Source organism: Amia ocellicauda, chromosome 23, assembly GCF_036373705.1.
Source record: "Amia ocellicauda isolate fAmiCal2 chromosome 23, fAmiCal2.hap1, whole genome shotgun sequence".
Classification (NCBI taxonomy): domain Eukaryota; kingdom Metazoa; phylum Chordata; class Actinopteri; order Amiiformes; family Amiidae; genus Amia; species Amia ocellicauda.
The window spans coordinates 21,088,738-21,113,595 of record NC_089872.1 but is presented as its reverse complement, the minus strand read 5'-3'; the positions used below and the strand labels follow the sequence as shown (position 1 = coordinate 21,113,595).

The window sequence follows — 24,858 nt, the reverse complement described above, 5'->3', positions numbered from 1 at the left end:
CGGACGGTGCAGATTGACTTGTGAGCGCCGGCGTCAGGCTACACAATTATCACTGCCAAGCTGACGCACTTGTGGAGGGGGGGGCAGGAGAGGTGTGTAATCACTATTATCCTGAAAATAACACTATTTCATAGACATTTTGCATCTAAAACGCACTCAATACTTCTATAGAAAGTAGTATTTATGTACATATGTATTTATTCTTATAAGAAACAAGGTTCACAAACAAGGCAGAACCCGTCCCCTACATTATGACCTCACACTGTGAATTGTGACCGCTCGTCTTCCACGCTGCACAGATGAGTCCATCACAAAAGAAGCAGAAAGTAAAGCTCTTTATTTTACACGCGATTACTCTGTCCGCCTCGGACAGCACAAACAAAAACATACAGTAGTGAGTGGACCGTTCTAAAACTGAACAAAAGCGGTTTAACCCCAGCACGGCCCCACGGGGCACTGAGGCATCTCACGGGCTGGTTTTGGATCGAGCCACGATCTTGTTGACGAAGCTGTTGTTCTTTGCCAACACAGCGGCCTTCAGTTTCTTCAGCTCGTCTTTGACTTCCTGCTCGGACATCTCCGACACCGGCAGGGCCTTGACTCGGCCCAGGAACTCCTCGATTATCTTCTCTCCCTCCTGGAAAACAAACCACAAATCAGTCCAGACAAAAACCACCACCACCACCACACCCAGAGAGCGGGGGATGCAGAGAGGAGAGGGAGGACGGCCGTACCTCCCGGTCCAGGCAGGGCCTCTTGGCGGCGGGTCCCTCCGCACCCTCCGTCTCAGCGTCCTGGAACTCCTCGAGCTCAAGCGCCTTCTCCTTGGCGCTCTCGATCACGTGCTTCGGGAAGTTGGCCAGCTCTGCCACGTGGATCCCGAAACTCTGGTCACAGATGCCTGGAGGGGGGAGAGAGAGAGAGAGAGAGAGGGGAGGAGAGACTCATTAATTCGTCACTCTCTGCTCCAGGTTTCACTTCATATCCATGAGAAGAGACCACCCCCCCCCCGAAAAGGTCTTTTAAACCAATCACTCTCTCCACCGCCGGTCAGCCGTGTCTCCCCTAAATGGCCAGGCGGACCACTTCCAACAGCCCATTTCAGACCCACACAAGTTTAAGGCTCCACTAAAGTCACCGTCTCACCGGCTCTTTCATGGCACGGCTTTCCTCAGAGGAAGATTCCTGTGCGGAGATGCGTGCCGCAGAACCACCAACTGGCTTTGATAACCTCCCGACGCATCTTTTCCTGGCTCAGAGGCAAATACAGCCGGCCGACACTGCGCCGCGACCGCTTTTAATCCACGCCCGATCACACGTTAAACACATGCCTCCGATCGGAGGAAACAAAAGCACACGACGGTTATGAATTTGACCATCCTTAAATTCAATTCGGGACGCGAAAAAAGACCATGACGGATGCGTGCGCACACATGCGGTCCACAGACGTTCCTTCTCTGGGGACATGTCGTGTGAGACGATATCCTTGGCAACATCCGTCTCATTAAAGAACTCGTTAGCGGAGACTCCACACGGGTATCTGAACAGGCTTCTGTGCGTTCGTTCTCTCCCCCTCTCTCTGCGTGCCGTTAGAGAGCCGGGGGCCGCCTTCGGAGCGAACATCCTCTCGACAAATCGGAAGGGCATCAGGGTTGAGGACAGATGCAAATTAACACCCACTTCCACTGCCTTGGTGAGGAGCCTGCGCGCGCGTGCACACACACACACACACACACACACACACACACGACCAAAGGAATCCGGACGCCTGACGCGTTTCTAATGAACGCAGTGTCAAACCTCTGGCAGGAGCCACTTTATGGTGAAATAAGAGCCAGGATGTGGGAAGAAAAAGCTGTTCTGAGGTCAGTGTTCTCATTTGGTCGCAAAACACACAGGCCGACGTGCCGGACGCGCAAAGGGAGACCGTCTTTCTGGCGCGGTCGATACAGAGGCCGCTCTGACGGGTCCTGTGTGGCGTGGCTCCGGTAGGCTTCAGTCCCCGTCAGTAACAGAGGCGTGACCAGGGACAAATTACATCTATGTACATACAGAAAGAGAAGAGAAACATGGGAGAGACGGAGAGGGAGAGAGGTGTGTGCTCATCTCTGCAAGCTCACAACCAAAACAAAACTAACGACGGCAGCCAAAGAAACCTACAGACCTGACAGACAGTGCGTCACACAAACACAGCACAGAGAGAGAGAGAGTGTGACCGTGCTTCGTGTGTGTGTGCGTTTGTCGAGCGCGTCTTGCCTCTCTGCACGCGGTACAGCATGGTGAGCGTGCTGTCGGTGGTCAGCGCGGTGACGTGCAGGTTGTGCACCGTGGGCAGCCGCTCCGCCAGCGCCGTCAGCTCGTGGAAGTGCGTGGCGAACAGGCAGAAGGCGCGCAGCCGCGTGGCGATGAACTCTGAGATGGCCCAGGCCAGGCCGAAGCCGTCGTAGGTGGAGGTGCCCCGGCCCAGCTCGTCGATGATGATCAGGGAGTCCTCGGTGGCCGACCTGCAGGGGGGGTGAGGAGCACCGACACTGAGACTCCAGATGGAAACGGGGCCAGAAGCACGGCTCAGGGCCACGGAGACTGGACGACACCACGACAATCTGCGGCAATTTGGGATCTTGTAGGTGTTGTGTTTGCAGTTCCTTGCAGTTTGTATTTCACTCATATGATATGAATACTTGTGTGGGCAGAGGGCTGTCAGGCAATGTTAGAACATGAGACAGTGTCCAGTCGAGAGGAGCCCATTCGCCCCATCGTGCTCGTTTGGTGTCCATTAATAACTAAGTGATCAAGGATCCTATCCAGTCTGTTTCTGAATGTTCCCACATTGTCTCTTCAGCCACATCGCTGGGGAGTTTGTTCAGATTGTGACGCCTCTCTGTGTGAAGAAGTGTCTCCTGTTTTCTGTCTTGTGTGTGTGTGTGTGTGTGTGTGGATGGAGGGTCGGTCTTACCTCAGGATGGCGGCCGTCTCCAGCATCTCGGCCATGAATGTGGACACGCCCTTGAGCTGGCTGTCCCCGGCGCCCACGCGTGCCAACACACAGTCCACCACAGTCACCTCGGCTGAGTCACACGGCACGAAGCAGCCGATCTGCGCCATGAGCACGATGACGCCCACCTGCCGGATGTACGTGGACTTGCCGCCCATGTTGGGGCCTGAGGGACAGAGGGGACGGGGGTCAAGGGGACATACACTCGACAGGTCACTGTCCACTGCTGCCTTCGGACAAGCCTGGCTCGGAATGCAACTCAACGTGTGCGCGTGTGCATCTGTGTGTATCCACGACCCGCGGACTCGAAACGCATCCCCTACAAATCTGCAATCAAACCTACGCCCATGCACACACACTGATACACTCACACATACACACATATTAGCGCATATTCAGCGCTTCTTGTCTGCACTTGTTAGCCGTTAAAACTAGGATGTAGGGCTCGTATTTCATTAACTGTACATTTACCTGCACTTCTGTAATTGCGCTTTGTTTAATTTGTAACTGTTTACTGTATTTTTGCTCTTGTATCCTGTAAGTCGCCCTGGATCAGTCCGCCTAAGATTCCCACTTTTATGACGCTTGGCTCACCGGTGATGATGTGGAAGGTGTCCTGCCCGCGGGAGAAGGACACGTCGTTGGGGATGAAGGCCACGTCATCCTGCGCCTCGATGCAGGGGTGCCGCGCCCCCGTCAGGCACAGCTGCCCCGCGCCGCGCTCCAGCACCACGGGCCGCACGAAGGGCACCGGCGCCGCGTTGGACACGTGGGCGAAGCTCACCACCGCATCCAGCTGGGCCACCACCTCGTTCAGGGTCTGGATCGGCTCCACGTAGCCTTGGGGGGGGCGAGAGAGGGGCCAGTGAAGCATCACATTAAAATAAGCATCTCCACATTTATTTTTCCTTCACTTTTTTCCCTTAAATCAAGGTAGAGAGAGAGAGACGAGGAGAGGGAGGGGGACAGTGAGAGAGGATACATCCGGGCCGGGGGGGACAACACTGGTACACAGCTGCTGTTTGGACACAGCCGGCACAGACTGGTGACTCATGAGAACCACACGGCTGCGGAGGCCATTAAATATTCACCAGCAGTTAGTCTATCCGTTTCTCTATAGTAGATTAAAACGTGTGAAGTGTCAGAACCGGTCCTGCCGGGCGGCGGCCCAGCGATTCCCCCCGGGCCGAGACCAGCGCTTCGGCTCCATTTGAGTAACTTCTCAGTTCGTTGTTTTTACAAAAATACACATCAATAAACAAAATAAAAGCCGTGACACAGAGGACGAGGCTCCTGAACAGGTTTCTGGGCGCAGAGCCAGCGGCGCTCGGCGATACGAACGGCAGGAGCGGCGCCGATCCGGTGAGAGACGAGCCGGGGGGGGGGGCTGCCGGCGCTGTCATGTGAAGTTTACATTTCCGCCCACGGGAGAAAACAAAGAACACAACAACCCCCCCGCTATTCAATACATCTTCGCTTAAACTGAGAAATACGCTCCACAGCACAATGCACAACTACGGCAGCGCACGTCCAGGAGCAGAGAGGAGAGAGAAGGACAAACTAAACCAACACCCCTTCCCACGACCCGACTCTGCCCCCGCGGGACCGGGCTCAGAAGCGGGCTCTCTCACCTGTGGAGATGCTGATGATCTCCTTCACGATGGCGTTCTGCGCCTCCTCGTACTCCTCCCGGTTCCGAGCGTAGTCCTCGCTCAGGGAGCTCAGCTTGCTGTGAACACACAACACGAGAGAGAGGTGGCGGTTAAAACACGCCTGATTCATGCTTCGTTTGGTTGTTTCCATTCCTCCTCCGGTGCTGCTCCGACACCGAGTCTCGCACTGAGGGGCCACCACCGCAGACTCAATTCTGCGTTTAAAGAGGGACACCACGAGGCCCCCCACACCTCCAAATACAACCCCCCCCTCACCACAGCCCCGTGTATGGCGCACACACACATGCATTCTTCCAGGATTCAATTATAATTCAATTAAGACACACAGAACCCAACGCAAGTCTAACGCAGACACTGGACAGAACTCAGACTTTTCTCCGTTATTGACATTTTTCATTAATGAAGAGACAGAGCGAGAGAGAGAGAGAGAGAGAGAGAGAGAGGCTACGGGAAAAATACCACTACTTCCCCCCTCCCCTGTTTCACCACAATAAGAATAAAAAGTAAAGCACGGCCAAAGGGGGTCGGAGGGGCACGGCTCTGAGGTTACTGCCGAGGGTCAGAGGGAGACGGACGCATCTCACGCCGGGTGATCGCGGACCCCGCCCCGCCCCGAGCCCCGCCCACCTGTTGGTGAAGCGCACCCCGTTCTTCTGCACGTCCAGGGTGCTGTACTTCTTGTTGTTGCGCAGACCCTTCTCCTCCTTGCAGGTGACCCGGAAGTAGAAGCCCAGCTGAGCGTTGGACTCCAGCTTCACCGTCTTCCCCGCCTCCAGACCTGGGACACAGACGGGGGACGGAGAGAGGAGAGGAGAGAGACTGTGAACGATGGAGGGAGAGAGAGAGATCGGCACCAGCACACTCTAGAGCCTGGCTGGGTGCAGTATAGGAGAGGGAGGGAGACAGAGAGAGGGAGGGGGGCGAGGTGTGGTGCCCCCCCGTGTCGCGGTGCCATGGGGGGCCGGGGTCGTACCGAGGTCGCGGGCGGCGGCGCTCAGGCTGGACTGCATGCCTCTCTCCAGCTCGTCCATCCGCTCCCTCAGCTCGCTCAGGTTGGGGTCGAAGGACGGCTTGACCAGGAACTCGTGGTGCTCAATCTGCGGGGGCAAGAGCAGGGTCAGACACAACACGGCCTCCACACGCACCCAACACACAGAACACGGTCAGACACACAACAACACGGTCTCCACACACGCAGCAGGGTCAGACAGGGAGAGGTCAGCACTATCACACACCCATCTCAGACAGCAACTACCTGCTGAAAATGAAGACGCACTTTATGACTAAGACACGCACAATCGCCAGTATCCACACATACACACACACACACACACACACACACACACACGACAACCCAGAGAGAGCTTTGAACGCTCAGCCTTTGATGGGCTTGATGAGCCGCAGTATCGCGCTGTAATTAACGGCGACGGTGTTTAAGCCGCCGCCGGGCAGGAAGGTGTTGCCGCCGATAAGCGGCTCGTCTGACGGCGGCGCCGGCTTCAATGGGCAGGAAATGTCAGCGATTCATTATGACAGCAGGTTAAAAGACATCCAGATTAGCGTGGTTAACAAGTCACACGACGCCTTTTCCCAATTTCCCAGGACATTAACGGGCTTTAAATGTCAACCTCCGACCCGCGCAGAGACGGGGCTTTTGGAAACCATTTCGGCATGTTCTCCGGCCGGGACAGTTTCAAGAAGCCCCGAAGCCGCGGCACTAACTTGGATGGTGAAAAAAAAAACAAAAAAAAACGCAAGGCCTCAAAACACACAAACACCACCTTGTTTTTAATTTGACACTGCCGAGCACAGGACAGTAACGGGCCACTGAGTCCCGGTACGCCGTTCATGAACCCACTCTGCCCCCCCGAGCGCCATGGCTCATCGGTCTGCCTACCTGGTTCATGTCCAGCGTGGTCTCAATCATCTCCTGGTACTTCGAGAAATCGCTGATGAGGTCCTTCAGAGGGGAGATGAAAACCGCGTTGAGGAGGACCTGGTGACCCCCTGGAAGAGCGACAGAGTGAGAGAAGCACAAGAATGAAAAAAGGCCGCCTCGCTCGAGATTCAGCCGAGCTGTGTGTGTGCGCGTGCGTGTCTTCGAGTATGCGTGTACCAGTGTGGGTGTCTTCGAGTATGTGTGTGTTCGAGTGCGTGTGCGTGTTTTACCCGTGGGACTCCTGACTGCCGCCATGCCGATGCTCATGAAAGCAATATGGTTGAAGTGCTCCTCTGAGGGCCGGAGCAATTAATGCAAATGCGATCTTTAGAGACGCGCCGCATCGACGCCGATCCCAGCGGCCGGATCTGCTTGCGTTTTCTGTATAAACCGTATAAACGCGAGCTCTAAGAGCCGCGGAATCGCCGTTAATATTAATATGAATGCGATGAAATGCCGAGTCATCTCACTTGCTTTGCCTCTCCCAGCTGCGCAGACGAAGGAGGGGGGTCTCGTTACGATGCCGCTGCGGCAGAGAAGGGCTGCTGTGAGGCTGAGCGCCTGTGGTTTATACTGGGGAGCAAATTAACATGTCCCTACTGCCATCACACACACACGCACTATAACCACGTTCCTAATGAAGATCATTCATCTTAATGCTCCTGCAATTCCTGCTTCCTAGTACTGTTCGTGTCCCGAGCCGGGTCCGTGCCATGAGCCCAGTTCTGCTCCAGCGTCTGAATAACGAGGACCAGCGTATGAATTTCTTCACTGCTTTTAGAAAAATGAATCTGGGATGGAAAGTTTGAGTCCATCTCTGTCATCCGACACAAACGCAGGCACACAATGCTTTAAGCGCACAAAAGCAATGAATACCATTAAAACCTCATGAGATATGGCCTTGCAGCGACACCCGCAACTTCTCATATTCATTTACATTGACATCGCACTCATTCACACCCAGGACGGCGGGACACAGGGTTCAGAGCGTCCCGGGATTCGACGCGCTCCGTCACACCACAGTAAAAAACCAAATCCCCGGACCACCTGTGGCACGGAGAACACGGAGAGCAGGCGCTGACATGGGATTGAAGAGCCTGGGAAGCAGATACGGTCGGTGTGGCCAAGAATATTTGACACACAGCTGCTTTAAGCTCTTCAATACATCAGGATCGCACACGCACATAGTACTCCCCCTGCCAGGTCATTAATCGGTCGGCCAGAGGGAGCGATTCCCACACTGACAGGGGAGAATAAATCAAACACGATCCGGTGAATGAGTCCAGGGCGCCATCGACAGGGTCTCGATTAACGAGGCTCGTCCTCAACGCAGGGGCATTTCCACAGACACTCAGAGCGGACAGATCCGGCCCTGTGATGGGGTGACCAGCCATGCACTGCCCCTGCCCTGGACACCGAACCCCCCCCGTGATAAGCTGTCACTTTCTCTGCATCACGGAGAGCGCGGGCTCCTGCTAACAGCCTCCATCTCGCGGCCCGGCTCCCTGCGCTGATCTCCAGCTGCCCCACCAGAGACACCGAGCCGAGCGTGGGGTGTGACCACGGTCTCCACACGTCCTGCAATTCTCAGTTTTTTAATCAATTTTACAAACGGCCTTGATGTGTTTCGGGAGACACTGTCCCAGCGTCAGCAACCAATGGGAGTCAAAGCTCTGGCTGCTGTCCGATCATCAAAACTGATTTGGCACAAGGGCTGGCATTTTTCCATCCTATATTAACCAGTAAGTCTCGTCTGGGATATGAAATGAGCCCCCCCAATATCGATAGCACTCGAATTCCATGTGTGCCCCAGTCCTGAAACCGAACTCACGCCCGTGAACGTCAAGGATGCATTCGTACGCCACTTGTGCATCAGAGCCCCTCATCACCGGACTCGACGGCACTGTGATTCTCACTGATCGCTGCAGCAAAATAAAAGTTTTAGGCCCACCCCCTCAGGCCAGGTCACACAATCGTTCCGTTACAGAAATCCCCCATCGCTTCTGGAACATAACATAAGTGTCCAATAACTGAGTGATCAAGGATCCTATCCAGTCTGTTTCTGAATGTTCCCACATTGTCTCTTCAGCCACATCGCTGGGGAGTTTGTTCAGATTGTGACGCCTCTCTGTGTGAAGAAGTGTCTCCTGTTTTCTGTCTTGAATGCCTTGAAGCCCAATTTCCATTTGTGTCCCGGGTGCGTGTGTCCCTGCTGATCTGGAAAAGCTGCTCTGGTTTGATGTGGTCAATCCCTTTCATGATTTTGAAGACTTGGATCAAGTCCCCACGTAGTCTCCTCTGTTCCAGGGAAACGTACATATACTGTACTGTGCAGTGTGCATATATGATCTATATATACACATAAGTGTGTGTTATGTGAGCAACACTGCACCCTGCCGTGCACTGGAGACATTTACTACACAAGCAATGTGGATTGATCCCCTAAACACGCCCCTCAAATCACCGCCTACAGAAGCACCATGTTGTAATGCCCACACAGGGCCCCGAGCATCATCGATTTGACACCAAATTGACCGTCCTCTCCTGCGTCAGGATGGGCATCTGCAATGTTTCACGGCGGAAGGTGTCAGCAGAGCCCCGCCAGTGCCAGTGGGGGGGCAGTCCCGGCGCGGCGCTGTGTTTATAGTCTGGGGTTGAGCAAATGCCAAACCACATCGGCAATCGGACTTTAAATCATGAGAAAATGCAACAAGGGGACTTGATCCAAGTCTTCAAAATCATGAAAGGCATCGAACACATCAAACCAGAGGAGCTTTTCCAGATCAGCAGGGACACTCGCACCCGGGACACAAATGGAAATTGGGCTTCAAGGCATTCAAGACAGAAAACAGGAGACACTTCTTCACACAGAGAGGCGTCACAATCTGAACAAACTCCCCAGCGATGTGGCTGAAGAGACAATTTGGGAACATTCAAAAACAGACTGGATAGGATCCTTGATCACTTAGTTATTAATGGACACCAAACGAGCAGGATGGGGCGAATGGCCTCTCGATTGGACACTGTCTTATATGTGTATGTTCTTTTACTTCCCTCTCCCCCTCCATTCTTCCCCCTCTATCTCCGTCTCTTACCGTCGTGTCTCTCCAGCGCCTGCACCAGGCTGGGCAGCTGCTGGGCGGCCTGGTAGACCCTGTAGCAGTCCTGCAGCGTGGCACTCTGCCGCTGGAACTTCTTGGCAAGGCGGTTGAGGTCGGGGAAGCGGCGCAGCAGGTCCTCCTGGCAGCTCTGCCGCAGCTCCGCGTCCTCGAAGAAGCTCTGCACCAGGTCCAACCTGCGGGAAACAGCACAGGGGACAATTACACCCTTTCTGCCCCACCAATCGCACTGCCACTCGAGAGTCAAGGCTGGCCCTGTCCAACATGGCTCAAGGTCCCAGACAGATCACTGACCCTCACTGCCCCCGCTCCTCCCTCATACTGCTGCCCTCTTCTTGCCCTCTGTGGTCCGCTCTGTGCTTAAAAGAGGAAATTAAGTGAAGGAGACTTAGCAAGGCCAGCCACCAGAGGGCGCCGCTCTCCCACTTCACTGAACTGACGAGGTCTGATGTGAATGCGGGCGGACCAGACAGCCGGGGGAGGAAGAGGAAGTGATGCGTGCCGAGGCTGGCGGCGGCAGTGGGGCGTCTCTGGGGCCACACCCCCAGAGGAGTGAGGGGAGCTCTCCGTGTGCATCAATCACCTCCGGGGCCAAGACAGGGGGGCACGTGTGTGTGGGGCCAGTCAGGGAGATGTTTAATAAAAGTTTAATTGCCAAGGTGCAGCCCGTTAGACCCAATAAAGCCTCCTGCTCCAATTCTGACAGAAAAGGCCTGCTCGAATGCCTCGCTCTGCAGAAAACCCCCGTCTCATAGCCCCAGTGACCTCCCAGCATGCCATGCGTTCAGCCTCTCTCTGGATTAGAGCCCCCATGACCCGGGCCCAGTGCATCAGCTGCGGCCGCTTCTGTAATGAGTCACTGTTGGGCTTCGGATCGCCTCAGGTCAGCGGTGCCGCCACAATGTGCCGGTGGGGGGGCAGAGGTCAGCGGGAGTGCAACACAGGGACCAAATAATGACTCGGGGAGGCGCTCAACAGCCTTCTAGTCCACTACACCCCGAGGAGCAGATGCTGGGAACCAAATTCAGCGCCGTTTGTTTTTTTAATTCATTTCCCCCCTCAGGAAGTGCAGGTTGCGACAGGCGAGAGAGACTGGTCACGCCAATAAAGCTCAATCTGAATCTGAACACGACTGGCCTGAACACACAGGCATTTACCGGCAGGTGGTCCGGCTGGATCTCACACTTTAAGGGAGTCCCAGGGGACAGGGGAGATCCACTCAGGCCCAGAATTGCCTGTATGACGTTCCCCTATTGTTAAACACCGCGGCTCCACCGAAACTCTAGCTTGTACACAATACACACTCTGACTCACTCGCTCTTTTCACTGACACACACACACACACACACACACACTGTCTGACTCACAGACTCTCTCTCACACACCTCTCGTCTCGTCTCGTTTTCTTTGTACACTCGGTCACATGACCCTCCCGGTGATCAACCAGAACTGGTCCGACCGCTTTGCCGAGGCCCTGGCTGCCACGGGGTCTCGTTACTGTTTAACACGCAGCAACAGACACGGCCGTTAGACCGCAGAGCCCGGACTGTGGGAACCGCACTCGCACGGGGACACGCCGGGCTGGCGCTGGAGACTCGGTACTGACCCGAGCCGAGGACTGGAAGAGGACAGGCACTTTTCCTTCTGAAGGAACTGGGCTTTCGGGATCAACCTCCCCTCCGTCTGGGTCATGGTACTGGGAGGAAGGCACACCGTGAACCCGAAAGCCCACATACTATGTTCTGTGGCACCTCCTGACCCGACCCACGGTCGCCACTCCCTTGTCCTAACTTTGCATAGCCAGTATTTATATGTAGCTAGATATTTGTTTATCAGTTTGCTTGCCCCTCCATTTATTTGTTTACTGCTTTTATATCCATACACAAGTGTTTGGACCCTTATGGACCCCGTTTCCGCTCCGGTACCAGGACCCCCCTGAGAGTCTCATCGTGTGGGGGCTGCCATTCTCGATAGAACAATAAAAAACACATCAGGAAGAGGAAGCTTCCATCGTTGGTCTGAACTACTCGTTTGTTTGCTCTGTCCCCTGTGTGATTTGCCTAAGCGTCGCTGGTAACCTATGCTGTCGCTCGCCTTTCACAAATCAGCTGCTGCCCCCCCGCCGCAGAGACCTCCTCTCAAGATGGACAATCAGCTCACGGTGTCCCTGCAGGGAACAGGCGCTGATTTCATCAGGTACTTTTCCTCAGGGTGGTCTGTGGCTTCTGCCTTTTTCCTTCTGAAGCCGCTGTGAACCACAGAGCCCGGCATTACAAACCCAGCACTGCTCACTGTCTTACTACCAGGACATACAGTGAGGGAAAAAAGTATTTGATCCCCTGCTGATTTTGTATGTTTGCCCACTGACAAAGAAATGATCAGTCTATAATTTTAATGGTAGGTGTATTTTAACAGTGAGAGACAGAATAACAACAAAAAAATCCAGAAAAACACATTTCAAAAAAGTTATACATTGATTTGCATGTTAATGAGGGAAATAAGTATTTGACCCCTTCGACTTAGTACTTGGTGGGCCACTCCAGGACCTTAATGTGCTTCTTCTTGAGCCACTCCTTTGTTGCCTTGGCTGTGTGTTTTGGGTCATTGTCATGCTGGAATACCCATCCACGACCCATTTTCAATGCCCTGGCTGAGGGAAGGAGGTTCTCACCCAAGATTTGATGGAACATGGCCCCGTTCATCGTCCCTTTGATGCGGTGCAGTTGTCCTGTCCCCTTAGCAGAAAAACACCCCCAAAGCATAATGTTTCCACCTCCATGTTTGACGGTGGGGATGGTGTTCTTGGGGTCATTCCTCCTCCTCCAAACACGGCTAGTTGAGTTGATGCCAAAGAGCTCGATTTTGGTCTCATCTGACCACAACACTTTCACCCAGTTCTCCTCTGAATCATTCAGATGTTCACTGGCAAACTTCAGACGGGCCTGTACATGTGCTTTCTTGAGCAGGGGGACCTTGCGGGCGCTGCAGGATTTCAGTCCTTCGCGGCGTAGTGTGTTACCAATTGTTTTCTTGGTGACTATGGTCCCAGCTGCCTTGAGATCATTAACAAGATCCTCCTGTGTAGTTCTGGGCTGATTCCTCACCGTTCTCATGATCATTGAAACTCCACGAGGTGAGATCTTGCATGGAGCCCCAGACCGAGGGAGACTGACAGTTATTTTGTGTTTCTTCCATTTGTGAATAATCGCACCAACTGTTGTCACCTTCTCACCAAGCTGCTTGGCGATGGTCTTGTAGCCCATTCCAGCCTTGTGTAGGTCTACAATCTTGTCCCTGACATCCTTGGACAGCTCTTTGGTCTTGGCCATGGTGGAGAGTTTGGAATCTGATTGATTGATTGCTTCTGTGGACAGGTGTCTTTTATACAGGTAACGAGCTGAGATTAGGAGCACTCCCTTTAAGAGAAAACCTGTATAAAAGACACCTGGGAGCCAGAAATCTTGGTGATTGATAGGGGATCAAATACTTATTTCACTCATTAATATGCAAATCAATTTATAACTTTTTTGAAATGCGTTTTTCTGGATTTCTTTGTTGTTATTCTGTCTCTCACTGTTAAAATACACCTACCATTAAAATTATAGACTGATCATTTCTTTGTCAGTGGGCAAATGTACAAAATCAGCAGGGGATCAAATACTTTTTTCCCCCTCACTGTACTATACAGAAAATAACATGTACGAGAGTTTCAGGTGTGTTGTGTGTGTGAAAGAGAGAGAGAGAGAGAGAGAGAGAGAGACACACACACAGACAGACAGTGTGTGGCTGTGATTGCGAGCTGGAGGGACAGCACACAGAGAATCAGAGTAGTTTACTCTGAATGACACACACAGGTCTGGGGAAGTCCCCGGAGACACCCTCACAACCCCAGAGCCTGGACACACAACCAGTCCGTACCGCAGTAAACAAATATCGCAAAGGATGAGTGCATAACCACTACACTGCACTACTCTTCCCGTCCCTCTGTGCGTGTGTTTGTGTACAGAGACAAGCAGACACAGTGACACACAAGCGGTGTTTCCCCGCCACTGGGCAGCTTCTGCGTCTCTGCCGTATCACTGTGCTTTACTGCCAGGCTGAGCTGTAACGTGGGGGGGAAACCAAGTGAAGCAGAACCACAGAGAGCCGGGCGTTTCTTTCTGCCAGAGATCCCGTGACAGAGGGGGCGTTGCACACCGGCCCCCCGCCCCCCAGGTGGGGATCAGACACGGCAGAGAGCAGGAGAGTGAGGGAGCCTGGGGGCGGCCATTAGGAAATACAGGCAATGGCAAATCTGAGCGCGAGAGAGGGGGAGGGGAGGAGAGAGAGAGAGAGAGAGAGAGAGAGAGAGAGAGAGAAAGAGAGACTGAGGCCGAGCTCAGATCAAACCATTCACCTTCCGAGGTCTGGACTAGGCATCAGGGGAGAGAGAGGGACAGGGGGACAGAGAGAGAGAGAGAGGGACACACTACACACAAGCACTGTCTGGGAAGAGGAAACACACTAATTGTAGATACTAGTATTATAATGTATTTTCTTGTTACTTCTGTGTTTGATAAACAAAAACTAAATGTTTATGTACATTAAAATCTAATTTATAATTTGTATCGTCCTTTCTTGACTGTAGCTCCATCACAGCGTCATCACTGTGGCTCGATCACACACGACAGCGCGGGGAGAATATAGACAGCACTGTGCGTCAAACCGGCTGAGGCAGGAGCACAGTTAAACAACAACCTTAAACCAGGGAGACGGAGGCCAGGGCGACGCCCCCCCGGGGACACGGCTCTGAGCGCGGGGAGGCTTTCTGTTCCAACGTGCGGACATGAGTGTCGTGCTTCTGTGTCACAGTCAGATACGCAGGGAGGGGGACAAACACCGGGGCTTGCGTTTTATTCCGAAACGTCGCTCACCGCCCACCACACCGAAATCCTGGAATCACCGAAGACCACCGAGAGCCGGGACGGGCCGCAGCAGGGCCTTGGAGCAGCTCGGGTTTCAGGGAGAACAAACAGAAACCGGCGCGCCTTCATTCCCCGAGTGGAGTGGGGGAGGGGAGGGGACTGGCGCAGACCTGTTCAGACCGGTCTCGGCGGGAACGCCCTGCAGGGGCTGCCATGGCAGGCAGGGCTCCGCTCCCAGAGAGACGTGGCCCGGCAGTTGCCCAATGAGTTCCACTCCCTGAGGTTCTGGGAAATGCAGAACCCCCTTGGGCTGAGATGCATCCCGCCTCTCAGGTCTGCCGCTTCCTAAGTGAACACACACACACACACACACACACACACACACACACACGAGGGGCCCCGGCTCCATACACCCGTTATCGTGGCCAGCTTCATCCTCGGCATCCGTTTCTCTCCCGAGACGGAGCGGTCGCTTTGGGTTTGCCATCACTGACACGAGACTAGAGACTATATAGCACCAGGAAAGACTTTTATATGACAAAACAATGCAAGACAAAAGGCCTCGTTTGAGAAGCTGCCCCAGAATCCCGCGATCGGTGCGATCGAGATGCGTGGACCCGGCCCGCAGCTCCACGTGCTGCTCACCTGCTGTCCGCGTCGCCCACGCCCCCGTTGCCAAACCATCTCCTTACTTATTGTTTTCCAAATCTATGGCGGCTTTTCTGTGCGGCACAAAAAGTAGACAGCCTGCGGTTCTCTCTTGCTGATCCCGCCTGCTCTTCGTTACACCACACAGCTTTTCCCCACGAAGAAGCCGGCGCTGCGGCGAGAGAGCGCAACCCACTCATCATCCCAGAGCCGCTGGGATGGCGGTGCTTGTTCGGCGTCGGACAACCTGTAATCTCGGGATCTGTAGCTCTGATGGGAGAGGATTTTCTCACTGAGTCACAGCATCACCACCACAAAACACAGCGTGCAGGAATAAATCCTCTCGGCCTCGCCACGGCAAAACCACTGCCCCCCCCCCCCCCCCCCGCCGGCACGTCTTTACAGCGCGCAGAAGACGAGGCAGTGGAGAAAGTTTACGGTTTACTACAGTTTACTGTATCCTATAACTCATTCTCCCAAACACAAAGCACCCTACAAACTCACTTTTTACACACTAACGGACACACACACCGTCCCCACACAACAGGACGTTAACAGAAAAGGTTAAAGGGTACGAGGGCGACGACACACGGCTCACTAAGCCCTCAGCCCTCTGAGACTCTGCACAGCCTGTTTGGGGGGGAGCCAGTTCGGGTTTAACTATCTTTTTAAACCTGTGCAGGAACTGTTTGTCAGGAAGAGGGCAGGCTTTCCTGGAATGGAGCACCAACGCTGACCCTTGTCCTGCCAGGAGATAAACAGTGGCCGCAGGGAGAGAGAGGGAGAGAGAGAGAGAGAGAGAGAGAGAGAGAGACACACCGCACCCCCACCCCGTCCTCAACCTCCCCCACAGAGCCGGTGTTTACAGATCGAAAGCACAGGCGTGTCGTGAACCAATGCATCACACAGACACAAGGAGAGCCCTGGGAGCTGTGAGTTGAGGCAAATGTTTGTGTTGGGCTTTCAAAGCTCAGCCAGGGTCCTGACACACACACACACACACACACACACACACACACACACACATACTACTGCACAGTGAGTACAGACAATACACACACACACACACACACACAATCTATGTAACCTTCCACTCCCCCTGGGCCGAATCTCTCAGCTGGCATCAACAGACTCTTAACCCTTAGCCACCAAAGAAAAGGGAAACTGTAATTACGTTCCCAGAGAAGGACAACATATTAGAGTCACGCGGGGGAACAGCCGGGGACAGAGCCGTCCACCGCCGGGGCCACACCAGGCTGGCATCTAACGGGAGCGGATCACACTACCACCGAAGGCCGCGGCGGCAGAGCAGCACTCAACCACTTCTGCCAGGAGACGCGATCGTCACCGGCGCCCTCACCTCTCCTCGATCTTGTTCTTGTCCATCAGGGGCTGTTTGATCCACTGGTTGACCAGCCGCTGGCCCTGGGGGGTCCGGCACTTGTTCAGCAAGCCGGCCAGGGAGTGGGTGCCCGTGGTGTCGTCCGGAGAGGCCTGCCAAACCACCAGACAGGGATCATTACCATCACACGTGGGACAGCAGCCGATCACAGCGCAGGACTTGCCAACATCCCGATATCTCGTGTTTATAACGATCAGAGAATCGTGTAAAAATCATCTCAGCCGCCGGCGCCGGTTCTGGACACCGAGTGCGAGTCGGGCCGGGTTCACAGGACGTGCGTTTGCATACAAACACAACAGATCGGCTACAGAGGATCCCGGACCCAAATAAACTGAGAAAAAGGGTCTGATTGTGAAACTGAATGCAAATAAGTGTTTTCTTTCCACTGTGAAGATATCTGTGCCTAAACCTTACAGGGTGATTTATAATACGTTGTGGGGCTCGTGCTGCCTCTCGCACAATAAGCTGGAGGCTGTGTGTGCAGGGCTGGTTTTGCATATATGCAAGTGTGCGACTTTTGCATATTCAGACGTGGAGAAACACAAACTGCTCTCACAGCTCAACTCAGTGCAGTGACAGTGAAGAACCGACCCCGCAGGAAATTAACTAAAATAAGAGGAAGAAAATGAAACTATACATCGGTGAATCATCGGTGAAACCATCCTCTTTCGCAGGATCACATAAAAGAACAGAAACCTCAAACGGACAACCGGTTTACAAAGCCACAGGAAGTGACACGGCGGCGCCGAGGGGCACGGTCGGTCCGGCCCCCCCTCACCTGGAAGAGATTGAGCGCCTGCACCGCGGCGTTGTCCAGCCGCATGTACTGGCTCAGGTCAAAGGTCGTCATCTCGAAGGAGCCGAAGTTGGACTCGTCAGACAGCAGCTCCAGGTACTTGACCACAGCGGCCAGGGAGCCCATGGCGATCTGGAACACAGGAAGGGGGGACGGGAACACCACACGTGAGACCACTGTCCATATACCGCTGTCCCTCAGTATTAAATCCCACCCTCCCCTCTGTACCCATCATGCATCTCTCCTACCTGTTTCTCCATCTCCGGCAGCGCAGCGCTGGACACCTGCTCGCCCTTCCTGGCTCTCAGCAGCCGGTTGAGGTCCTGGACGATGTCCTTGGTGCCAAACTCCATCCTCTTCCTGTCCGACATGAGCAAGCCCCCCCGCTGGACCACCTGCGACGATACGGAGCGGCCAGTGAGGGTCTGCGTTGAGGCGGACCCCCAGAGACTAACAAACACACACGCTCGGCTTACATGCGTTCAAGCGACACCGGCCGGGTCCGAAGCCCCGAATCGGCGACGCCACCAGAGGAGAAGGCAGAACGACTCGCTGAGGCCCCCCACCACGCCCCGCCAGTTACCTGCCGGAGCTTGGCCATGTCCCCGGCGATCTCCCCGCCGGGCAGCACGCACTCCTTGGGCCCGATCTGCACCAGCAGCGCCTCCAGGTTGGAGAACTGGTCGTTGTCGGGGAACTCGCACACCCCCAGGCGGCGCAGCGTGGCGTCCACGTAGCCCACGCCCACCACGCGCTGCCCGTCCCCCGTGCCCAGGCGCACGCCCACCACGCCCGCCGAGCCCACCGGGGCGCTGCCGCCGAACAGGATCTCCTCAAACTGGGTCAGGTTGCCTGGGGAGGCCTTGAACAGACAGACACGCTTAGAGCATGTTCTCTCTCTGTTCATAACAGTAAACATGCAATACACAGGAAGTGGCAATAGTTATATTAGCGTTATAATATTATTATTATTAATTATTATCTGCAGCGTGTGGGTTTCATACGCTCTGGAACCCATACTTTGTAGGCCAGCTGCCAGTCCTGCTCCTTGCTGCTCTTGTTCCCGGCCTTGTTCCTGTAGACCTCGACCCGGTACTGCCGGACCAGCAGCAGGTCCCTCACGAACGCCTCGAAGTTCATCTTGCTGAGGACCACCCCCTCCAGCTTGCGGCTCCCTGAGACCCCCGGCCACAGAAAGAGAGGCGTGTGAGCGTGAAGGACATTCATTCATTCGTTTTCATTCATTCTCAGACTCACAATACACCCCCCACTGCCCGTCCACCGTGCTGGACATCTCATTTTTCAATAATATGGATTATTTTGTAATATTAGCGATTAATTCCCCTCTTGCCCAGATGTTTTCCAGCTGTGTTGGCCTCATCTGAGCTGCAGATAAAGCGGAGTCTCTCCAGCAGTTACTAACGGGACACCTCGTTCAGTCATTTCAGGGCACAAGCACACAACTGTGATGTGGGCTTTTGCAGAAGCTTGGACTATCTCTCCCTCTCCCTCCCCTGGACAGGACCTGGGAGCTCATATGTAATGGAGCCGCAGAGGGAGCAGGTTGCACCGCAGCAACACGCAGACGAGCACCGAGAGGGATGCTGGGAGGAGCTTCAAATGGCTTTAATACAGAAACAAACCGGCGCACACAGCACAGCACAGCAGCGGGCATGGCTGGACACGGACACGGCGCGCAGTCACCTGAGCCGAGGTACTTTATAACCCCGTTGGTCTTGAACACCTCCTTCGCCGCGAACAGCGCGTCCTTGCCGTGCGCCGTGTAGTAGTCGCTGCGGTCGAAGAGCCGCACGGTGGTGTCTGGCTTCTCGGCCATGGAGAAGAAGAAGTGGACGAAGCCATTTTCCGAGGCGCTGTCCACGGGCAGGACCTGCTTCGGCTGCACCGCCATGCTGGAATCTCCCGCCAGAGCGTTGCGCGCCGCGTCAGAGGGCAGAGGACGTCGGCTCTGACGTCATGACGCCAGCGACGCAAGGGCCCTTCAGTGCCGCTGAACGTCTGAAACAGACACGCCGTCCTAGTCTTTAAATACAATAATTGACGCGGCTTAGTAAAAATGAACGTGTGTGATTAAAATCTTAGTTTTAATGATACATAGCGAGTTTGCAATGTTTAACATAGTAAATTAGCATTAATAAGCATGTCTAGATTTATTGAACAAATTTGTAATTGATAGTTAGGTCTTTCAGTATGCTAATTAAGCCAACACGGAAATGGATGCTGTCCCAGTGAGTCCATAATGTCCAAATGTATCCATTGTTGAGCAGGGACAGATCACTGTAAAGGTGTGTTGGGTTCAATGCCAGCCGATATTTGATCATTCAGAAAGGTTAGAAATGTGTCATTGTTCAAATGATAAAATACAACAGATATTTGCTAGACTCCAATATGCCAACACTGGGGTTTTATAATGTGTGCAATAATTATAATTACTTCATTTTGTATTTAAACAGTTTCAATACACCGATTTGAAGTTGTGTAACCACAAAAACCTTGAATTCCAAGCACAGTATTGCTTCTGTAAGTGATTGTGGGGCTGAGTGCAGGTATGCCTGGCTCACATTAGAAAGGTTTATAAAATGCTGGAATGTGGTTTTGACAGCCAGAGAAGCTGTCTGACTGATCAACTCTTTAAGGTCTTGAAGTTGTTCTGTGCATAAGCATTGCCGCTCGAGAGGACCGATACTGTCGAAACTATGCAACGCACGTTTGAAACCTGCTGGACCAGATGAAACGCCCAAAAGCATTCTCAGAACGGTTTAACGCCAAGGTGAAAGGGTTTCTGGGAAAGCTACAGTCTCAGTGTATAGAATACCAGGCATACAAAAGCCATCCTTACCACCCAATAAACAAATCTACATTAAGGCCACAATTTGCATTTCATGGTTGCATATTTACCCGTACACTGCACTCCTCAGGAATACATCTGACCCACACGCACCAGGTTTGGAGAATACAGAATTGAATGGCCGTTTCGGCTGTAGCCATTTTACAGCAAGGATTTTCCTTAAAGGATCAGTTCCAATTAATTCCCAGATATGCATGTACTAGCCAGTACACATGGCACCCATAAGTGTTACAAAACCCAGTTTCAGTGCTAATGCAATGACTGGTTCATCACCAACTGCCATCCATTTGCACAGAGAAGTTGAGTAACTGAAAGGCAATCTCCACAAAGAGCCCCGTGATTCAGCAAGACCACCCCCCAGCCCCCAAATCCAGAAACCACGGTTTGAATCTCAGTTGGCCACAGCAAAACAAGGGGAAGTCCACTACAAAGTTATATTTTATTGTTTTATTAAAAACGGTAATCAAAAAGGAATTGACACTTTAACCCTTTAACCACAAACTGTACAGTTACAGGCAAGAACAGAACACCCTAGTATCTCAGCAATTCAATTTATATTACAGAAGACTTGAATGTTTCTAGCCGTTGCACTTCACAACTCCACACGGTCAGACATTTCAAAAGGCTTACAAGTCTAATGGATAAATAGTTTCACAATGTAACAGTACACCAGTAACGCATAGAAGGGACAGTTGCAATAACTGCTCAGATTTTAAAAAACATTAAAAAGTAACAGCAAGATTTATGTACACAAGGGGGATTTCTGGACTTGACATTTGTCCCCTTTAAACCCCAGTCAGCTCGAGTGGCTCCCGATCCTCCTCCGGTCACCAAAGCAAGGGACTGCACAACATCAGCGGCTTCAACCCGATCAAGAGAGGGACTTCTGCATCTCATCCATCTCCCGGACCTGCAGGATCAGAAGACCGGATTACAGACAAGCCCAGCAGAGCAGGGAGGCTCACTTCAAAGCATTTAGAAAACCAAGGCAAAGATCTTCCCTAGTTCTATAAATGGCACTTATTTTCCAATTGTAGTCTAGATAGTTTACAGGGAACCAAGATTTAAGACCCACCTGAGTTTTCTGGTAGTTGGCACGCTCTCTCCTTCTGGCGAAGAACTAAAAAAGACAAGACAGGACACCTTTAGATCCTCACACTTGACCAACACATTTTACAGCTTCCTTCAGACGGCACAAAACCACAGCATCTCTTCATTAAATCTACAGGCAAAGGCTGCCGATTATTCCAGAACCGAGACACACGGCAGGCTCATTTCGGACACTGGAGGACCTCAAGCAAGCCACAGCTCTTACCAGCACAAGCAGCCCAGCAATCACCGCCACAATGACGACCACAATGACCGCAATGATCCCCCCAGTGAGCCTCTTCATGGTGAAGGTGGGGGGCTTTGAGTCAACGTAGTAGATCAAGATGTTTTCAAATTGCACTTGCTGGGCACCAACCATGGGCTCAAATTTGTTGGTTTCGTTGGCAAACAGAGGCAGGACCTTCACCTGAGGGAGAGAGATGGGCCAAGGAGGGTTAATGACCAAGTCAACTTTTTCATGTCCCCTTCACCAAGAAGCACAGGATGACTTCTTGGCAAAAGCACGGCTTTACGTACATCTTTCTCCATGTAGTACGCTGCTCGGGAGAGGTCTGGGGTTAGGGCATTCAGAGGTTTCATCAGGTCCACAATTATTCTGCTGCCGCCCTGGTCGTACTGCAAGAGCAAACAGTCCAGGTTAGTGCCACTTAGAGCGAGCAATGTTGCCCAAAAGCAAAAGCCCCAACAGACTTGGGGGGGTTCACTACATGCAGAGATCTAAAATGTACACAATTGGAGATCAGTTTCCAAGAATAAGATTAGAGACTTATTGCTTCACACTAACCAAAAGGTGCTCATATCCTAGAAGATGGATTTTGGGTTGGCTTTCATGCTACTCATTGTGGAAGAAGTTTGGCACATAAGGGGGACTTACTGTAACATTTGCCACATAGGTTGCGTCCAGGTTGTAGCGTTGGACAATGGCACCAGTAATGGCACTGTGGGAGAGAGGATCAGAGGTTAGCCTTCATTAAGGAGATGGAAATGACGGATTTAAAAAAAAAAAAAAAAAAAAGGTAAAACCTTAACACTTACGATTTCAGGTTGGTGGTATCAAGGGGCTGGCTTAGCGGTTTGTGTTTCAGTTCTGCCCTCACCCAACTGGAAGAGAAAGCAGATTTTTTACCAAACTAGGAGTTACAGATTAAAGACTCCTCCTCTGGCCAAAAGGAAGGCAAACAAGTAGCGCATGACAGAAGGGCAAATTAAACTCATTTACAGCGTCTCCACAGATCACCCAAACCAGGTCAGCAGAATCGACATTACAACGGTGGGGGGGGCTACTCACTAGGTCTCCACCAGCGCCTCGCACTTCAGGTTCTGGTCCCCCTTGTCAGTCCTGCGCACCCCCGCACTGTTGACACACCAGCAGGTGTCCGTGCCGTTGCACTGCTTGGCCTTGAAGATGCCGGTGGACTCGCAGTCCGGGTTGTAGATGCCGTCGTTGTCCACGAAGGCGTACTCGGTCGGCTTCCCACCGCTGCGGGTCGACAGGCCGTGCTTCGCCCGGTACATCTCAGCCTTCATCAGGAAGCATTTGGGAATCACTGTAATGAGAGTCTGGGTCACGAAGATAGTTTTGACACGGGGGACTTCCTATGAGGAGCACTCATTTAACAGAGGGGTGCCTCAAATACTCGGGTCTCCAGAGCCCCCTTTGGCCCTCAAGCACTGGAATTGCCTGCCCCATCTTCCATTAAAGAGCCAAGTTACTCAGTATTGAGGGCAAAAACAGTGGTGGGGCAGTGCAACTTAATGGTGTGTTGTGGAAAATTGCTAAAGTGGCTCAGTGCATAGGAATTCAAAGTCTAAATTTAGAGAAGTAATAGCAGAGCAAAGCAAGCTGGAAGAACCGGTCCTTTACAGTGCGCAGGCGCGGGTCGCAGCGCGATACTCACGGGTGCTGCAGTCCAGGACCTGCTTCACCTGCTCGTCCACCAGCACGGCGCAGCTGCAGGGCGGCCCGTCGCACAGGGCCCACTTCATGGTGGCGCACCGGGTGCAATCTGCGGCGAGACAATCACATCAGAGGCCAGGCGACCGTCACGAACACTTGCGCACAGATCCGCCGGCTTTCGATGTCGCCGGGATGGGCGTTGGCCTGTCCGCCCAGGTAACATCCGGGACAAAGATGGCGGCGGATTGCACCCTCCCCTCCCCCCGAGGAAGAAACGAAAGTGCACCCCCGACCCCCCCACCAACACACGGGCTTATCCCCCCCGAGAAACCCGCGTACAGGCCCGCGTCGCTCCGCTCGGGTCACCGCACAGCCACACGACGCCGGGGTTACTGTGTATCCATTACCGCAGCTGAAAGTGCGCCGAGCCCCGCAACCGGGCAGAGCCCCGCACTCACCTTGCGCGCCGGATCCGGCAAGAGCCACGGCGAGCAACAGCAGGACAGACTTCATGGTTTGAAGGAAACGCCGACGAGCCGCACAGAGATGAACCCGCAGCCGCTCCGCACAGGTGCGCCGCCCTCCCGTCCGACCGGTCCGACCAGGTGAGCAGAGGCTCGGGTTACAGCAGCGGACCAGCCGTCAAGCGCCCACAAAGACACGGTCCTGCGCGCTCGCACAGAGGAAGACTGCGGCTTGTGTTGAAAAGGGTCGTCGTCGTCGTCGTCGTCGTCGTCGTCGTCGTCGTCGTCGTCTTCTTCTTCTTCTTCTTCTTCTTCTTCTTCTTCTTCTTCTTCCAAGGACAAGGGCTGTTTCTAGTCCGTCTTCCGGCTCGTCTCCTCAGTCTTTTCTCCTCCGCTTCCTCCTCTGGTTATTATATACACCTGCCTCTGTGACGTCAGCCACTGTCTCACTGAAACCGGGGGCGTGGCCAGGTGTATCGTGACCTCACCGGCTCACCTGTCCCCCCCTCCCTCCCACACCATATTAGGATGTTCCTCAGAAACATCAAAAGAAACCAAAAAACAACAAAACGGCTGGTTGCCAAACTGCAGGTGATGCACCAACTGACTCAGCTGGGAAATGGTTTGTTGTAGAAGATTCGGTGAGGATCAACGTTTCGATTCACAATAAACACTGAATAACAACAACAGAACTCAAGGCGGCTGGACAGTGGGAGGCCGCCGGGTCTGAGATCTGAGCGCTGAAGCAGCAGTGCAGGGTGTTGCTTCACATTCGATTAACATTACAATCCTGGCTTCTGTGCAGGGAAGTAAAATGGTTCCCCTTTCAAGTCACAGCGGAAAGCCGTGTCCCAACAATGTGCCACTGCGGGTGTCGGCCCGGCTCCTCTGCCCTCAGCGCCGTCAGGTCTCCACGGGGTACTTGTGCTCCACAGCGATAAACGTGTTCAGAGAAACAGTGCACGCACACACACACAACACATGCACACATTTCCTTTATCAATAACCAGTTTCCTGCACCCCTTTGTTTTCACTGGTGAAG

The 24,858-nt window shown here is 53.3% G+C and overlaps 2 protein-coding genes across 3 annotated transcripts; both read right to left on the bottom strand.

Annotated features, from left to right (window-relative positions):
• Positions 1 to 320: 320 nt before the first annotated feature.
• Positions 321 to 19,422, bottom strand: msh2 (mutS homolog 2 (E. coli)). 2 transcript variants are annotated; one of them, XM_066696771.1, is made up of 16 exons: positions 19,181 to 19,421; positions 18,497 to 18,651; positions 18,060 to 18,338; positions 17,725 to 17,871; positions 17,459 to 17,608; positions 16,639 to 16,772; positions 9,703 to 9,902; positions 6,566 to 6,675; positions 5,642 to 5,765; positions 5,296 to 5,446; positions 4,627 to 4,724; positions 3,590 to 3,835; positions 2,957 to 3,161; positions 2,257 to 2,504; positions 735 to 901; positions 321 to 637 (listed from the first exon to the last, which is right to left on the bottom strand). In XM_066696771.1, exons 1-16 carry the CDS (start codon positions 19,386 to 19,388, stop codon positions 467 to 469), a joined length of 2,793 nt encoding a protein of 930 aa, XP_066552868.1. In that variant the 5' UTR covers positions 19,389 to 19,421; the 3' UTR covers positions 321 to 466. The 2 variants fall into 2 exon arrangements, with proteins under 2 accessions (XP_066552868.1, XP_066552869.1); XM_066696772.1 differs by lacking the exons at positions 321 to 637; positions 2,257 to 2,504 and having other exon boundaries at positions 767 to 901; positions 19,181 to 19,422.
• Positions 19,423 to 20,777: 1,355 nt separating this feature from the next.
• epcam (epithelial cell adhesion molecule) lies at positions 20,778 to 24,218 on the bottom strand. The gene is made up of 9 exons (XM_066696766.1): positions 23,811 to 24,218; positions 23,354 to 23,461; positions 22,744 to 23,002; positions 22,491 to 22,556; positions 22,330 to 22,393; positions 21,972 to 22,070; positions 21,661 to 21,861; positions 21,421 to 21,465; positions 20,778 to 21,255 (listed from the first exon to the last, which is right to left on the bottom strand). The coding sequence occupies exons 1-9, from the start codon at positions 23,863 to 23,865 to the stop codon at positions 21,217 to 21,219; spliced, it is 936 nt and encodes a 311-aa protein (XP_066552863.1). The 5' UTR covers positions 23,866 to 24,218; the 3' UTR covers positions 20,778 to 21,216.
• Between the last annotated feature and the right edge of the window lie 640 nt (positions 24,219 to 24,858).